The 17679-nt window shown below is 44.8% G+C and overlaps 2 protein-coding genes across 7 annotated transcripts in view; one reads left to right on the top strand and one right to left on the bottom strand.

Annotated features, from left to right (window-relative positions):
• Nucleotides 1-2566: 2566 nt before the first annotated feature.
• Nucleotides 2567-7952, bottom strand: Bambi (BMP and activin membrane bound inhibitor). Of its 2 annotated transcripts, XM_076939602.1 has the most exons (4): nt 7815-7952; nt 7040-7723; nt 3753-4040; nt 2567-3336 (listed from the first exon to the last, which is right to left on the bottom strand). In XM_076939602.1, the coding sequence occupies exons 2-4, from the start codon at nt 7113-7115 to the stop codon at nt 2918-2920; spliced, it is 783 nt and encodes a 260-aa protein (XP_076795717.1). In that variant the 5' UTR covers nt 7116-7723; nt 7815-7952; the 3' UTR covers nt 2567-2917. The 2 variants fall into 2 exon arrangements, with proteins under 2 accessions (XP_076795717.1, XP_034365540.1); XM_034509649.2 differs by having other exon boundaries at nt 7040-7939.
• LOC117713529 (ral guanine nucleotide dissociation stimulator-like) overlaps nt 7299-17679 on the top strand; it is a 31738-nt gene continuing 21357 nt past the window's right edge. Inside the window, exons 1-4 of one of the 5 annotated variants that reach the window (XR_013112316.1) lie at nt 7299-7634; nt 9981-10176; nt 15353-15465; nt 16014-16183. The gene's annotated coding sequence lies outside the window, so the exon portion shown is untranslated. Of the gene's footprint in view, nt 7635-9980; nt 10177-15352; nt 15466-15994; nt 16184-17679 lie in introns of all 5 variants that reach the window. The other 4 variants (XR_013112317.1, XR_013112319.1, XR_013112318.1 and 1 more) reach the window with 4 other exon arrangements.

The raw sequence follows: 17679 nt of genomic DNA, 5'->3' as shown, positions 1-17679 counted from the left end.
TGAGATTAAAGACATTCAGCAACACACCTGGCAACGTTTGTGTTCTTAACGGAAATAATTACAGCATCTGCCCGCCCCCTGAGAGATTAACATCAGGCCTGATATTCTGTGTTCACAGTATTCCTCTGAAGTTGTATTATTGTCCCCATTCTCCAGGCAGCAAAACCGAGTGCTCAACTCGATTCCAGCTTGCTGAGGTTCACACAGCTCTGGAGGTTTAAAGTTATTTAGGCTAAGAGGCACAGAAGAGGACCAATTAGACGTTATAAAGGGAAAAAGCTGTCCTGGCCTGAGAAGGGCAGTTCTGCATCTGCCATGCTAGATGCCCTGCCTTCAAGCTTTCAGCCTATAATCAAACCATATTGAAACCAGATTTACGGGCGCTCCAGAGGAGAGCTTTGTGATTTTCTAAAGCAGACATGTTTAGTATTTTAGAAGGTCAAACCTCCTATGGTGCAGTGTTTTTAATAAAATCAGCTCAGCAGAAATTAGAGACACACCAGTCAATTTCTAGGAAGCCTCTGAAATAAGAGGGAAAGAACATAAAAGACAAAATCATGTTCAGATCAATCTCTTCCAAAATGGCTGGGACTTACGGGGTATAGATACAGAAACATCATGACAATCTTAGCCCCATTTGCATCTGGTTTGAGCAAGTTTCCATTTAGAAAGGAAAATTACTTTGGGGGAGTGTTCCATGTCATTGTTAAACAAAGGCTGTTCTGGGTAGTAGAGCCTTACACCGCTGCCTCAAAATACACACACCAACCCCTAAGAGAGAATGAACTAATGAGAGAATCATCACACCACTCTTGGATCACCAATGCAGATTGGCAGTTCTGCTTCCTGCTGTGAATGTTTTGTCCTCACAGTGAAGCCAGAAATCAGTCTGTGCAGTGCCCAGTAAGCCAAAACGCAGAAAAAACCTGTAGTACTTTCATCAACAGAGCAAGCTGTGGAGAGGTCAGGACAAAACACAAGATTTGCTCCTAGGAAAAGGGGTGTTATCTCATGCAGCTAGAGCTGGGTCCCCAGAAAAGTCAGAGGGACTTTGACACTTGGAGACAAGCATGGGGAGTGAGGACCTACTAGGTTGGCGGGCAGTGCACATAAAACCTGATTATTTTTATAAGAATTGTCAGGTGTGCGTGGCAGAGAGCTGCCAAAAACAGAAAGCCAAGGGCACTGTTGCTTATTAAGATAAGAATTTACTCCAGAACCTAACCTATTTGGGGTTGTCATCTATTGACACTTGAAACAATCTTTAAATATAAACTGGGCATAGTGCTACACACCTTAAATCCCACCTTTGGGAGGCAGAGGCAGCCAAATCTCTGAGCTGGAGTCTAGTCTAGTCTACACAGTGAATTACAGCACAGCCAGATACCTAGTGAGACCCTATCCTGAGGGGAAAAAAATGTAGGCACTCATTTCCCTGCTAGTCACTTCACCTCTCAGTAGTCCATGCATGTAGCACCGTTCTTGAAGAACTTCAAATTCTGTTTAGTACCATAGTGGAAGTATGCAAAGATACAGGAAAATCTCATCTTCAAATATGCATGCTATAGGCTCAAGTTAAAAAAGAGTCAGCTACATAAAAATAGAAGAAAAAAAATTGGCAAATTCTCACATTTAACCTAACGAAAATCCATTTTGAGGAAAAGGTCCATAAACAAGGTAAAGAAAGTCAGAGGAGGCAAAATGTTATTTTCCTGGCTAAAGAACATGTTCTGTCACGTTCTATTTGGTCATATTAGTAAAAGGGACAGTCTGAAGGGGATAACTAATAGTTGTGCTCTTAAAATGTCAATTTAATGACATTCACTACTGAAAGCCTTCTTAAGGATTAAAAAGATATTTAGAAACAGATACTGTAAGTATAATCATGTTTAAAGACCAGGAGCATTGCTTAATAAAGTTTGGCTAGTTTGGGAGACAAAATATTTAATTTGGTTTGAGACAAAATAAACTGTCACAGTAGACAGTGGTTAACTTTACTAAAGACATTCTTGAGTTGGGGGAGGTGAACACAGTCCTTGCAGAGAAAGGGGATGAAGCTGATGAGACATTCCTTTTGTTCCGGCAACTTCAGAAACTCAGGTCCTATCTGGTCTGGCACAAATAAGTGAGGAATGCCTAGTGCTTGGGGCATAGCTTAGTGGTAGAGTGTGTGTTTAGCATGCACAGGGCCAGAGATAACTTTTAGCACAAACAAGCAAAGTTCTTAGATGAAAACTAAAACCAGAACCATTCTGGAAAACAATTGTGAGACTCTAGACAATGGTCATTACACAAAGAGAATTAATTATACGTTTGTATAAGAATGAACAAGATCAAAACCTACATTTGAGAAGTTTGAGTAAACAGGTCTTCATTCATATAATTAACATGAACTCTCATACTCTTCCAAATCAAATGTTTTGTTACTGGTTGGCTCTCTGTGGTGCTGGGGAAATCACAGCCAGGATGTCACAGACACCAGACAAGCATCTTACCACCGTCTGCCAAACCACCAGCCTCTCTACACCCCAGTCTGAAGTTTTAATTCATGAAAGACACCACTAGATTTTCGGACAAAAATATATATATTTTAAAAAATCTTTACAATAAATGAGGATGTAGGAACGTACAGAGAGCACAGTGTTTTTATTTCAGTCAGTTGCGGCTCCCTGGGACACAAAGAACCCTGGGAAAGTGTGCAGAGTCCTCTCTTCGCTTTTTATAATTTTAAAGCAAATTAATCCATTTGACTGTAGAGTCTGTGCAAATAATCCTTCAGAAGAAATACCCACGATTCTCTTTTCAGAGGTCATTTTGTTTCTCCAAGATGACGAAGTGTTGTCTCCAGATAAAAGTGCTCCTGTCAGCAGAACTCAGAAGGCCTTCAAGGGTTCCGTTTGCAGTTCAGGCACGACTGTCATACGAATTCCAGCTTCCCATGACCACTGTACATGCCCCAGTGCACAAGGGAGAGGATCTTCTCATTACTGAGCTCTGCTTGCCTCATTTTGTCACAGGTCAGACAGCAGTTCTCCTGCCCACTGACGGGCACCATGCACTCCAAGTCCAACTTTGCAACCTGCCCCTTCTTGGAATGGTGTCCGTGAAAGCTATAGTGCAAACGGGAGAGCATCTGCTGCCGCTGATCCTGCAGTCTCTTGTTCTCACTTCGCAGCATTCGCAAGGCTAACATAATGAGCAGTACCAGGATCAGTCCGCCAGCGATGGGAACCGCTATCACGGCTGCGCGGAACCACAGCTCTCTGGAGGAAGTCAGCTCTTGCACCTTAGTGATGAGGTTTCTGCTGCCGTCATGCTGATACCTGTTTCCTTGTCCTAAAAGAGTACAAAGAAAATGGTCAAACAAACTGGGTGACTGCCTCCTAGAAGCAAACATCAACACACAGCCATTTTCCATAAGAAAGCTCATTTAAAGGGCAACTTACCAGCCATTTTCAAGAAACTACATGTTACAAATGCATTTGTTTACAGGCTGTCATTACTTGGATGTAATGGTCTTTTAATGTCCTCAAAATGTTCAAATAACAGGCAAAGCCTATTATGCAGAGACATCTAATGCTCAGGCAGACATAAAAGCCACGCAGTTAGAGACGGTCTTTGCATCCAGCCATGCTCTCCCTCTGGTGTCTCTAATTACATTAACAACAAAATCAATAGCAGACATACAAAGTTGCTGCTGTCACAGGCCTATAGATCAGGCAGGCTTTTGGGTCAGGACATCTTGGACCTACCTGAGGCTTCGCCCTTAGGAGGAGAGAGGACGTCGTGCAGTCCTCGGTAATTGCACATGTCTTCGTGACAGCATTCCAAAGTGGGCATGGTGGGGCCAGAGTGGTTTTGGGCCTGTTTGGTTCGGCAGATGTCTGCTGTGCTTGCAAGTGAGTCCAGGCAGCCATGGGTGAGTGGGGAATTGGTGTTCTGAGGATCAAGAAGTCTGGAGAAGCAGGCACTAAGCTCAGACTTACACATGTAACCAGTTGCCACACAGTGAGCTGCATCACAGTAGCATCTGATCTCTCCTGCAAACAAAGAAACTGCATAAGCATCAGGTGAGCCCCAAACCCAGAGGCACTTATTGTAGATTATTCAAGATGACTGTCTCCAACAGCAGCCCACAGGGACGGAAAGGCACCCAAAGCAAGCATTAACTTTCAATGAGCTACTGTTAGGAATATATGCAACCCAACAAGAGATTTGTGATAAGTAAGGGTAATGAACTATGTTGTGGTTTGATGAGAAACTGTTTTCACTATGTTGCCTTTTGTTGTAAGGTAAAATCATGTTATTTACATATTTTTTATGCTATACAACCATACAAGATAAAAATGTCAGGCTTTGGGGTTTTGTCTATATAAATATTTGATCGGAACTACTGAATTGTTTGGCATCCCAGAGGACTGAGCCAAATTGTAAGACCTGAGCTGACACCTTATAAAGTTATTAACCAGACACAACAATCTAGAAACTGCACAGGTCAGGAGGTTTTCAAACCATGAAACTGGCAGCTATCTGGGATCTCTCTAGAAAAGGCAAACTTTGCCTATAAAGATCCTTTCATGCTGAGGAGCTTTTAGTCCGAACATTGTAAAACAGGAACTAGGCAGTTTACAATTAGTGGTTTGCTTGCCAAAGTCAATTTCTTTCAGCCCAAATGGAAAGTCATAAAAGTGGGGGATGTAAAACTGCAAGACTAACTCCTCCTCCTCCTCCTCTTCCTCCTCAGCTTGACATGTAATTTAACATGTGACCTAAACTGGGAAACTCAAAACTAAAAATCCCCTGCTGGTTGAAGGAAAAATCCTTAAGGAAACCTCAAATTTTTCTCCAGGAAGTGATTAAAGTTTCTTTTATAAAACTCATTCTATGAGTTGCAAGGATTCTGTTAACATCTTGTTACAGTGCAAGATTTCATTCTTGGCCGTGGACCTGAGAGTTATCTATCACAAGAAACTGAGATGCCCGAAAAGGTGAACGCCCATCACTGTTGGCTGCCACAGCTCACTACTGTAAACCAAACTAATGCATACATCTCCCGTTGCAGGTCCCAATCAGAAGATCTGTCTACTTACTGAAACCTCCACTCTGACATTCAACACTGAGAGCCTTGGCTTTTCCAAACCTCCCCCAACTTCACTCCTCTTCCTGCTCCTTTCTGTGAATGCCTGAGTAAGGTGTCTCATTTAATTATCTGTCCAAATTCCAGGCTACCACATGGTGTGCTCAGTTTTCACCCAGGCTGCTCACACTTCAGTTGGAAGAAAAGCCGGCCAGCTCCAACCTTGCTATCCTAGTTACGGGTCCAGGTCCCTTCTCCTGCCTCCTCTACTTCACATAAGATCCTCAAATCTACAGCAATCCCTTTCTGTTTTCTCCTCCTCCTTCCAAGTTCAGGGTATTCTTTGCATAAAAGTTCACCAGTCTTAGGTGATAATGACTACATATCCCTGGCCTGATAAATTCTATACAGATTTAAAGTAGAAATAAAACAGATTAAAAGTCTGCTTTGAGCCTATTAACCTCAGATTTGGTACGGAGAGGGAAAACTAAACGGAAGTAAAATGCTGCTTCAGTGTTTATGAGCGCCTATTTAAAATACTACATTTTCAGTGACCTAAAGCAGTCTTAATAAAATTTTGACAGGTAACTGAGAGAGTTCTAAGACTTTAAAGAAAAATTGGAGCCACATTTCAACAAGGAGAATGGACTTTTGTATTACTGTATTAAAACTATATTTCTGTCATTTCATAAGGTTTCTTCCTGTGGCATGCAAAGGCCAAAAGGGGACTGGTATTTTAAAACAGTGAACAATGCTCTTCTGTTTGCCCCTTTCTAGTTACTGTATGTAGTGATTAAACAAAAATGTCTGCTCCAGTCAAGATGGCTACAGCAGAGGCTGCTGGCTTCTGTTAAATAAAGCTTTTGAAGTCCGCAGCAGTCAGAAATCTCTGATCCCCTAATTATATCATTATCAGGCACATAGTTTCGGTATCTGTGACTTCATGTCAGCCCCAGTCCCTCCCTGTTCTGCCTGCCTTTGATAGGGCCAGGAGGCTCCCCTCTGCAGGCTGCAAGGGCTGTTATTTAGGGCTAATTACACCCTTCCTTCCAAAATAAATAAATACTGTAGCACCTCATCCTTGCTGGGCTGGCTTATCCTTTAACCTCAGGCCTGCTACATGGCAATTAGAGAAAAGTGTGTTTGGGGTGAGGGTCAGAGACTAAATAATGCTTCCCTTTTTAAAAGAAAAAAATGGGTTTGTAGAACAGGAGGCAGAGTGAGGGGAGAGAACTAGTCGATGGTGAGGGGAGAAACTGGGAGTTAAGAGAATTTCCATTAAAAGGTGAGCGCTGCTGGAGGGGAAAAAAAACTATTTTTGTCCTTTTTTTTCCCCCCCAGCAGCGTCTGTAAAAATACGGAGCGGGAAAGGGGAATGACAGCGCCTATTCTTCCCAACCTCTCTAGAGCAAGAGGACACACTTCAACAGGCACCTCAGACTCCTACATTCCCAAAGAAATCTCACTCACTGGTCCGCTGACACGCACACTCCAAGACAATCAGACATGCGAAGAAACACACGGCCCTAGCACTCATGTGCAGAAATTCAGAAGCACGAAAGTCAAGAACACAGACAAGCCCCAACTCAGGAAAAAAAAAAAAAAAAAAAAAACCACCAACAAACTTAAGGACACTGTAGACACAAGCTCAGACATCCAAAAATACATGGAGAAACTTAGTGGCAACCAACAGAGATGCCTGCTCGGCCCAGTTGGGATCTGCGTGTTCTCGGGACCGTCCCGTCGGGGTACGTGAGCCCAACGGCGTCTGGTCATCTCCAGGCCCCGAGTTCAGGAGTTCACCACGGGCCAGCCGCCCCAAGGTCTGGCTGTCCTTTAACGCGCCAGGCCCGGGGCCGTGGAGCGGACCACGGCAAAGGCGGGAACCTCACCGCCGCTCACCAAGCCGGACGGCCGACTCCCCAAGTCCCCAGTCCCGGTACACAGTCCCACCGCACTCACCTTTAGTGAGCAGCACGGCCATGGCGCAGAGCTCCAGCTGCAGCCAGATGAAGATGTAGCTGGAGTGGCGATCCATTGACGCCTCGCGCCCCTCGTCGCTCCGGGAGCCAGGCGCGGCTGCACTACGACCCCCGGGGCGCGCCGGGCGCCGTCAGTGTCGGGGCGGGGGCCGGAGCATGGAGAGGGACTAAGACTACCGAGGACACGTTCCCGGCCCCGCGCGCTCCCCGGCGGTCGTCCCTTCGCCCCGCCACCACGCGCACAAGCCACGAACGGCCGACCGGAGTCGGACGTACCAGCAGCGGGCAGCGCCTGCAACCACCGGGCAGCCAGAGTCCCCGCCGTAAATAGTGGCCGGCGCCCGGAGCCGGCCAAGCGTGGCCCCGCCCTATGCCCCGCCTCCACTCTCCGATTGGCGGATGCCTCTAGCCCCGCGGCCCAAGAGCAGGGGGCGGGGCCAGACGCGGACCAGGGCCCACTGGCCTCCCGGCTCACGCTGGCGCGGACGTGTAGCAGTGTGGACTCGGCCGCAGCGCTCCCCCTAGCGGATGCTTGCGCGTGCAGCCTCAGAGGCGCCGCGGAGCCCAGCTTCTAGGTATGTTCTCAGTTTGCTGGAGACCCCCACTGCTCAGTTTCCGGCCAGCAGCGTCCCCCACGTGGCTTCGCTTTTGTCTCACCTGAAACCTGCAAGGGACGCCACAGAGAGAGTCCCACAGAGAGAGCAACTATACCGGGCTGCCTAGCCCCGGAACCCCCCTAGGGATAGTGATCATACCCAAGCCTCCGAGACCCGGATCCCGCCTCCCTTGGACAGTGCCCAGGCTCCTGCCGCCGGGACTCCCACGAACAGTGACCAGGCCCCGGCCACCGAGCCTCAGAGGGACAGTGACCAGGCCCCGGCCACCAAGTCCGGGAGACACACATTTCTCTCCACCCCCACGGAACAATGGCCTTGGGCCCCGCCCGCCCGCGTGTGGCCGAGGAGGAGTAGGGTGCACAGAGCCAGGAAGGGGCGGCCGGGAGCTGGAGTCGGCTCTTTGCCGGCTCCCTGGCTCCCCCGGGCGCATCCGCCCCGAGCCGGCAGCCTTGTGATCAATAAAGCCCAGACAGACAGACTGTTGAGCAGTAGGAGCCACTGGGTTCTCCTGGGTAGACTGGGGACCCGGAGCCTGCTAGAGACACTTAACGAAAATTAGCAAATCCAAAAGCACCCGGCGCCAGCTAGACGACACTGGCCGAGACTCAATTAACCACCCCCTAAACAATCGCAGGCAAACACACCCGCTGACCTGATCAATATCAGCCCCACAGTGATCTCTTTCCTGAGATACCAAGTCATTTATTAGGGCTTGCAGGGCGGCCTGCCCTAAGGAACCAAAGATGGAGATGAGATGCTGTTTGGTTGTCTGAGGGGAAATGGGTTTAAGGGTTTTATTATCAGAGGGAATGGTCTTTTACTTTCCCTCCCCCAAGCAAAAGAAAACCATCTGCAAAATTCACTTTTAGGGTCAGCTAACATTTAAAACGAAAAGAGTATAAAAGCCAGGTCTTTTAGAATGGGAAGTCAGATGTAAAGAATAAGAAGCTGGGAGACAGGCTTCCAGCGCAGAGTCACTGCCCTAACACTTGAGGCTCTGGGTTCCTTCCCAGCACAGCAAAGCAAAAACTTAGGAGGAAAATGTCTTCTGGATTGAAAATCTAAGAGGAACCTTCTAAACACCTACCTTAGTAAATTTGTTGGAAGTCTTCAGAGACAGAAAGTTAGTGAAGCTACCTTCAAAAACTGTTTTTGTGTAAAAAAGAAAATAATCTCATAATCTTATCTCTATTACTTTGGTAGGTCAAAACTACACTTTAAAAGGAGGGAGTGAAGTTCACAGTTGTAATCCTAGTAGTTGGGAAGCTCTAGGGTGGCTGAGGCTGGAGAATTGGCAAGAGTTGGAGGCCAGCCACTGGTTAGTGGGTTCCATATCAGCTTGGGCTACAAACTAGACCCTGACTCAAAACAGACAACAGAATTTTACAAGTTTAAATATAAGAAGGGAAGTAAATTGATTGTGGGGTACACAGTTTGGAAGGCAGAGGCAGGATGATTGCAAATTCAAGTGTCTCAAAACACACACACACACACACACACACACACACACACACACACGGAGATAGGGCAAGTTCAGCAGAGGTTTTAGGAGAAAACTGAACAGATAAGGGTTCCCAGTAAGCCACAGGAAGAGAGCATCATCAGTATATTCCTGGCTGTTCTTGAACTTTGGGGAGTTAATCCAAGAGCCCTGTGGACCATGTATTCAGATAATTATACACTCTTAACCTTGGAGAATCAACCGTTAGCTAAGAGGCATCTTTCAGAGCATAGTCATTCAGCCAGTTTGGAGTCCCCACTATTAAACCTCACTGAGTCTAGAATCACAAAGATTTGGACATCTAGAAAATGTGTCACAACAAAGAAGATGACATGAAATTGGGTGCATAATTTGAGGATGAAGCCCAGCAGGGTGAAGATGCCCAGGGATGGTCTCCTCAAAGCAGTCGCATTGAGATTATCTCCTACCTAGTAAAGACCACTTCAAATGCAGCAGATCACAGAAATTTAGGGATGGATTGAGTTAACTGTGGAGGAAGACAGGATGGCAAAGAAGGGATGGTAGGTGAAAGGAGCAAGGGACAGACCCAAACCTACAGAGGAGTCATTCTATTTACCTTTGATGCAGATAAACACTTCATTAGCTGAAGAAGGTGTAAGGGGATTTGCAGGTGAACACCAGGTTGTAGCACACACTCCCTGTGTCTCCAGTTTGCCTCAGTTAATATCCCTTTTCTCACTGGAAGTCACAGCGTCACAGCAGAAACCAGGCTAGAAGAATGCTGTCGTGTATGGATGGTCACATGACCCGCAGTGAACTGATTAGGGTCTTTTTTTGGACAGAGATACAGGACAAGCTCTGAAGACCATTCCAAGGGAGATGTACAAATGCAGAGATGAAGGGAGAGCTGGAGTCCCTATGCTTGCACAGAAACCGCCAATGAAGAAATGTGTCCACGAGCAAAGATTTATATCCCAATGGGTCTCCAGCAGGTGCTCACATGCTAGAGGTTAATTTCTGCCTTCCTGCGCATTTGAGGTATGGTCTCCCTTGTTGTTTACTGGTAGCTGTTCTTTAAGCTTCTGGGGGAGTCTCCCATCTCTTGAGGGAGTTGGGAGCATAGGAAGCAGAAGAAGGAGGATTTCTAGTTCTTTATTCTGATAACATGCTCACTACCATACCTGGCTTTTTCGTGGTTCTAGGCGTGGAACGTGGGTTCTTCTTCTTGTGTGGCAAACACTTTCCCTATTAAACCATCTTTACTAAGCACTAAACCGATCTTTACTTTTTTACTTTAATCTTAACTCAGAAATCTTGTTGAAACAGGGTCTCATGTAGCCCAGGCTGACCCTGAACTTTCCATGCAGTCAAGGATAACCTTGAATTCATGATCCTCGTATATCCAATTCCTAAGTTTAGACATCATGACTCTCCAGGCTTGGAAAACTCAAGATTGTTAGTAAGTTTCTCATCTCCCTATTCTGCTTCCCATACTTTTCGTTTAGGAAAGCATGGCACCGCTGTGTACTTGAACTGTAATCCTCTCTCCTTCAGTCTCCTAAAGTGCTAGGGTTTCAGGCAGGCACTGCTATAGCCTGTTTTAAACAACAATTATTCTATCTTTTGCTTTCTGTGATATGGAGATCAAATCCAGGGCGTTGTTCATGCAGGACAAGTGCCCTTCCACTGAGCGACATCCCAGTCATGAAACTCTTTCTAGTTTAATGCTCTTTCACTGACAAATCAAAGAACCCCTCAAATTAATGTCTTTTACTATTACATATTTGTTAAGGGTATTAGTATCTACATTTTGAGGTTTATATTTATATATTGGTTCAAATATAATTCAGAGCAAGAACTTGAGATGCATTGCTCAGATTTCAACTCTTATTGCTTGGTCAAACTTCTTAAGTGGCTAAAAATTAGTTTTAAGAGAAACAAGCTTGTACTTTAATGGGCTTTTCAACTAAGTGAATGGGAGTGTTTGAATCAATGTGGAAAGTCAAAATTGGGTTAGGGATAATATGTCAGTTATGAGTCCATATCAATAGTCAAGAGAACAGACAGCAATTTTAATTCAATTTAAGATGTTTAAGGACAACTGCTTCTTTGGAATTTCATTTTGTGTTCTGGGGGAGACTGGCTTAACTACTTTCCTGTGTTCATCTTCTTCACTCCGTATAGCTATGGCAGTGCAGTGGTGAGACCCAGTGCTTTCCCGATTCTATAGTCTTCTGGCTGCTACAGTTCACTCTGGGTTCCTAATAGTAGCTTTAAAGCTTTAAAAAAATTTAAAAAAAAATTTTTTTTACCAGGTGGTGGTGTCTCATACCTTTATCCCAACACTCAGGAGGCAGAGGCAGATGGATCTCTAAATTTGAGGCCAGCCTGGTGAATTCCAGGACAGCCAGGTTTACACAGAGAAACTCTATCTTGAAAAACAAAACAACAGCAAAGTAAACAAAATCATTTTCTTTCAGTATTTGTTTTCAGGAAACTAAGGTCAAAGATAAGAGATGAGTTCAGATGAAGGGACCAGTTAAGAGGTTAGGGGGTTTTAGCTGTCTGTTTGGTTTTGATTGTTCATTTTTCTTCCATTATGGAAAGAGGGGTAAAGGGACAGCCACCTGAAGAAGGCTAGTTGCACAGTCTGGGCGGTAATGTGATAAGATCTGGGAAGGAAAGTCAGAGACTGAAACTCAATTTACATTCCAATGTGTTCTTATGCTTTTGAGGTCTTACACAAAGCAGTGAGTTGTTACTGAGTTAAGATTTTAAAGTAAATAAACAAATAAGACAGAGTACTAAATTTGTGGTACAACAGAATCTTCCCTTAAGATCATTGGAATCTTGGTCATGGGCATTATCAAACAGTATTGACTATATTCTGTGCCATCGCTGGTCTCTGCAAAAGCCTTTGTTCTATTGGATTGTATAATGTGATCACCTTCTACCAACCAGTCAAGATAATGAACTTTCAAAAAAAAAAAAAAAAAAAGTGTCCAGTGGCCCGCTAGTTTGACCTACCAGGTATCAAATAATGAATTTAAATTCATTTTTGTTTTATACTCATGTGCTGAATCAATCCCATACAGTGGTGGGGAACTAGCATGGACCGGTCTGTTCCATCCCTTTAGTGGGTAACACATTATTTTTTAGTATTAAAACTCATTTATGTTTAAGCCATCGAAATCTGAGAGCTTTGACATGTTTGTGTGATAGAAAATATTTAGATCCTTGCTGATGTCAGATGACACTTGGCATTGTTTCTTTTTGGCCACTCTGCTGCCTTTTCCCACTTGTCTTTGATGGCCCAGTGATGACTTCTCCCAACTGAAATCTCACTGAGACAGAAACTGAGGCCTTTTGCAGTGGAACTTTGCAAACCCATTTGCCGTCACTTTTTCTGGTGTGGCTGCTGTTTATCTTTTTCACTATAATGTTTTTTTGAGATTACTTTTTAAAATTGACAGGCAAAATTGCATGTATTCGTGGTATGTGGCATAGCAGTTTAAAGTCTGTATGTTCTGGAATGGCTGATTCTAGCCAAATGGACCACCTTGCATCGTTATCATTTCTGTGATGGCAGCACTGAACTTATGCCTGCATTTTTGATGACTACAATGTATTGTCACTGGCTATAGCTGCCACACTGTACAGCCTATCTCTTCAACTTATTTAACCTACCTCATTTTCTATCCTTTGGTCAACAACTCCCAACTTCCTTCCTCTCTAACCATTCTTGCCTGTGGCAAACATGGTTTTACTTTTAATTTCTTTCTTTAAAAAGTTTTCTTTATTACATTATTATTTTTTTAATGTGTATGTGTGGCGGTCAGAGGACACCTAATGAGAATGGATTCTTTTCTTGTACCATGTGGTTCCTGAGAAGTTAACTCAGGCTATCAGGCATGGAGGCAAATGCTTCTACCCACTGAGACATCTTGCCAGCCCTGCACTTGGTATTTTACCAGATGGGTGTTTTCTTATCCCTCACATGAATCAGTTAGTATTTGTCTTTTTGGTTCATTTCCTTTCTAATTACCACATGATTCCTTGCATTTTAGAGTTGAATGATAAATAATGTAACCAGGTAATGATGCAGAACTTTCCAGAGTCCAGGGCTATTTTGGCTTGTGGACTACTCATAGTGGACTATGAGCCCTGTCTTTTTAGTTGATGAAAAGTAACTAAGAGTACTTTTCATCTACTTCTTGAAACACACGAAAATTTGGAGTGAATAATCACTATTATTAATAATCGCCATAATTAAGGGCTTTCCCCACAGGTGTAGTGTGGGTTTGGGGTTCTGGAGTCGTGTGGTGAGGTACCTGTGCTTCAGTGAGCAGATGCTGCTGCCTGCCAGTCTACTTGTAACACCGGAGCAAAACGCACCAACTTTACAGTCTCTTGTCTCTTTGGGGCTCTGTGTCACAGCCTGTACGACTTAGCCAAATCTCATGAACTCTCAGGAGTATAGGAGAGGTCTCTAAAGGAGTCTACATGGTTAGCCAACTTCCTTTTCCATTGGCTCCGTCAAGAGATTATAAAGCCCTTCACAATAAGCAAACATTTCTTATTGGAACTTAGCTCACTGGGAGAGCACTTGCTTTATTCAAATAAAGGCCCTGAGTTCAATGCTTAGCAGCTCCCCCCTACATACTTGCTCTCTCTCTCTCTCTCTCTCTCTCTCTCTCTCTCACACACACACACAGACACACACACACACAGACACACACAGACACACACACATTCACATACAGACACATATACATACAGACACACATACATACAGTCACACCCATACACACTCACATACACACAGCTGCACACATGCACACGTACACGCACACACACATACACACATACACACACACATTCACATTCACATACAGACACATATACATACAGACACACATACATACAGTCACACACATACACACTCACATACACACAGCTGCACACACGTACACTCTCACACACGTACACACACACACACACACACACACACACACTTCCATCATCCTTTCTATTCCTGTTGATGCTTTCACATTGTAGTCCTGCATAAATTTCATTTTGAATGAATTCCTGTTGGTGACCCAATTTTGAAGGGAATAGCTATAACTTCAGTAACGAGGTGAGTGGAGAGAAGGGAATATACGCCTGACATGAGCTGTATACGCTCCGTGACTAAGTGTGATATAAGGTTGGTGCAAAACAAATGCCTTTCTCTGTAACTCAGGATCTTCACCCATCAAATGAGGAAGGCAGCAGTGGTAGGCAGCCTCCCTGCCCTGAGAGTCTCAATAGTGCAGATTCAGATGCTAGTGTTTATGTTCTCTGTAAAACCCTATGGAAATAGTAAATGATACTTTCCTAGAAACAAAGCATTTGCTCAAAGTAATGTTTAATCATCTGAATGCATCCATAATGGCTTGGGACTTCCCTCCCAGGTGACTTTAGGATTTTCCCCTCCCTTGAGCTGAAGATTTGAAGCGTGAACAATGCCACTGCCAACCCAGCCTCCAGCTGGGACAGGGTGATGGTATCTCTGAAGGGCCTAAGTCTTGCCAGGGAAGATTTGCTCCCACACTTGGTAGGAGTCCAAGAATCAGGCAAGACAAATTGGTCAGCTAACTTACCATTATGCAAGAAGCTTAGCTCTTCACAGGCAGCTATAATTCATGCCTCCAAACTAGGAAACTCGTGAAAGATCGCCCACTGTAGAGGGGGCCTTTGGAACACCCACTTCCCATTCTGTGACATTATTATTATTATTATTATTATTATTATTATTATTATTATTAATGTCTCAAGTTGCTTATTCACTGTCAGAGCATTACACAATGAAGTCGCCATTAATTAAGGGCATACTTGCATCAACATGCCCTGCATTTTTTTCCTTTTGAGGCATGGTGTCACGTAGCCCAGGCTGGCCTGAATTCAGTATACAGACAATATATAGCCAAAGATGACCATGAACTTCTCATCTTCCTCCTCCAGATCCAGGCAGGATTCCAGGCTTTTGCTGCTTTACATGGTATTGAAGATCAAAGCTCCCAGCATTCTAGGCAAATCCTTTACTATCGGAACTCCAATCCCAGCCTCCAGGATTAAAACTACTGAAAAAGAGGCATGCTCTCAAATTAATTATAATCCACCTGCCTCATCCTCAGGGGCTATCTGATTTTATTATATTTAAAAATTCTTCTAGCTGTTGTTATTATTCGGTGCTGTGAGATGAGACGATCATCCAGGGCCTCTCACAGGCTAGGAAGCCCACAACCACTGAGCTATGCTGCTAGACCCAAACTGCTTAATAATAAGGTAGGTTTGAAGAACAGGGTGGGAATGAGCACCGTATATTCCTTTTCTTAACCTTTAACCTTGAAGGTTAAATATCTGTAGTTTTTCTAGAACTTCTGAGTGCAAACAACTCGGGGGTGGGGGTGGGGACTACTGTTTGGGATATTACCAGAGGTCACGGGTAAAAGGATCAACCAATGCACTTTCAGGTCTTGAATCTTTCCAGTCACCCAGTCAAAGTCCAGCCCCAGCCAGGACTTAGAGGAGAAAATAAAGGTTTAGCTGACTTAAGAGGATGAGGAGAACACATCCAGAGAACTGACTCGAGGAGTGTCTGTGCTTATGTCTCAGTCAGACTCTCTCTCTCTCTCTCTCTCTCTCTCTCTCTCTCTCTCTCTCTCTCTTTCTCTCTCTCTCTCTCTGCGCGTGCTGTTTTCTGTTCTATTGGTATGCAAGAAAGGAACGTGTAGACGTTAATTATAAAATAAACGGGGGAAGGGCTCTAAATTTTCATCAAAAATACAAAAAAATAAACCGCAGTTTCTCACAGGGACCACCCCGTTCTACAGATAAACATACCCCACCGCGTCCAAAAAGACGATGAACAGAACAGAGGAGTCAGCGAGCTAGGAGACAGAGGCTCAGCCTCCAGCAGTGAGCGAGGAAGTGAAGGACTGAGACGTGGCAAGCTCCCTGGGGGAATGCACCCGCTGGAGAGCACCAATTATCATAATTGAAGGTAATGGTGCCGAGGCGCCGCTCTGTTTTACTTCACTCAGCCCGACTCAGACGCTGTGCTCGGCTCCTCCCCGGCCGGCCGAGCACTCGCCCTCGGGGGTTTTCCGGGGCTCCGTAGCCTCAGCTGCCCAGACCTAGTCTCTCTCAAGTTCAGGTGCTTGCACCACCCGCGCGCTGGCCATCCCGCCTGTCCTCCCAGCTGCCACTGCCTTCCTCTCTCCCCACTAAAGGAGCAAGAGAGCGATCCGGATGAAACTGGGACAGAAGTTTTGGTCAAGACAGATGTTTCCCAACTCATTCAAATGTTTGAGCCAACCCTGTCCAGAATCTATTAAAAAAAAAAAAAACCAAAACAGACAAACAAGGGAACAAACATTTTGGTTCCAAATAGTACCCACCACCAGTCCTTCTCCCTAGTCTGGAAGAACTGACAACTTTGACTTGCAGGCTGTGGTTCGGATTTACCCATGCCCCACCCACCAGGTTCCCTCATCACCTTATCTCTGAGCTTCACAGTGCAATGTGCAGGGCAGCAGGACACAGGGTCCTTCACACAGGACTAGACTTCCAACCTTAAGAGATTTTAAGAGAAATTTTGTAAACAATTCTGAAGTGCAGGGTTGGAGGGTGCAAGGAGGCTCTGTTTTTTAAATTTAAAAACCTTAATTTTTCTACAATGGAGTACCTGAAATTTTAATTTCAAAGCGTTTGAAGAGACAGAGCAGCCATTTTCCTGGCATTCCAGGTTCTGAGACAAGAAGAGTGAGATGTGTTTTCTGGATTTTTTTTAAATACCAGTTCTTTTTTTTTTTTTTTCCTTGAACGATTGATTGATTTCTAATTACAAAATAATGCATTACTGTAGGAAACTTGGACAATTTACACAAGTAAACATGCGACCTCTCCCACGAGGCTACAGTGGGACACAGGCTCTTAGACCCAGTCCCGGACTGTCAGTCACAGTAAGGAAGTGCTGTAATGGGGTGGAGTGGAGCAGTGTTAGCTGGGACTCAGCTACAGACCCACCTGTGACTTGAGTGAGCATCACCAAACCTCTCTTAGACTTCTGCCTGTCTTTGTGGGAGAGTGGGGATGGGTGTTTTGCCTGCATACATATGTACATCATGTGTGTGTCTGGTACCCAAAACATCCAAGAGGGTCTTGGATACCCTAGAACTAGAGTTACAGAGGGTTGTGACCTGCCATGCGGGTTCTGGGAGTGGACACCTGGTCCTATGGAGGAACAGACAACCAGTGCTCTTAACAGGCTCAGAGCCATCTCTCCAGCTTTTCCTCTGCTGCTCAGCTGTGAAACAGAGTTAACAGAATGACCTCAAAGAGAAAGCCTATACCGGGGCAAAGAAAGGAGGAAGGAAGGGAAAAAGGAAGGAGGAAGGAAAGAAAGAAGTCAGGCAGGCAGAAAAAAAAGGAGGGAGGGAGAGAGGGAAGAAGGAAACAAAGGACCAACTCTTGAAATTTCTTATCTGAGTTCCACAC

The sequence above is a fragment of the Arvicanthis niloticus genome, chromosome 8, assembly GCF_011762505.2.
Source record: "Arvicanthis niloticus isolate mArvNil1 chromosome 8, mArvNil1.pat.X, whole genome shotgun sequence".
Taxonomy (NCBI): Eukaryota; Metazoa; Chordata; class Mammalia; order Rodentia; family Muridae; genus Arvicanthis; species Arvicanthis niloticus.
This window is presented reverse-complemented; position numbering and strand designations above follow the sequence as displayed.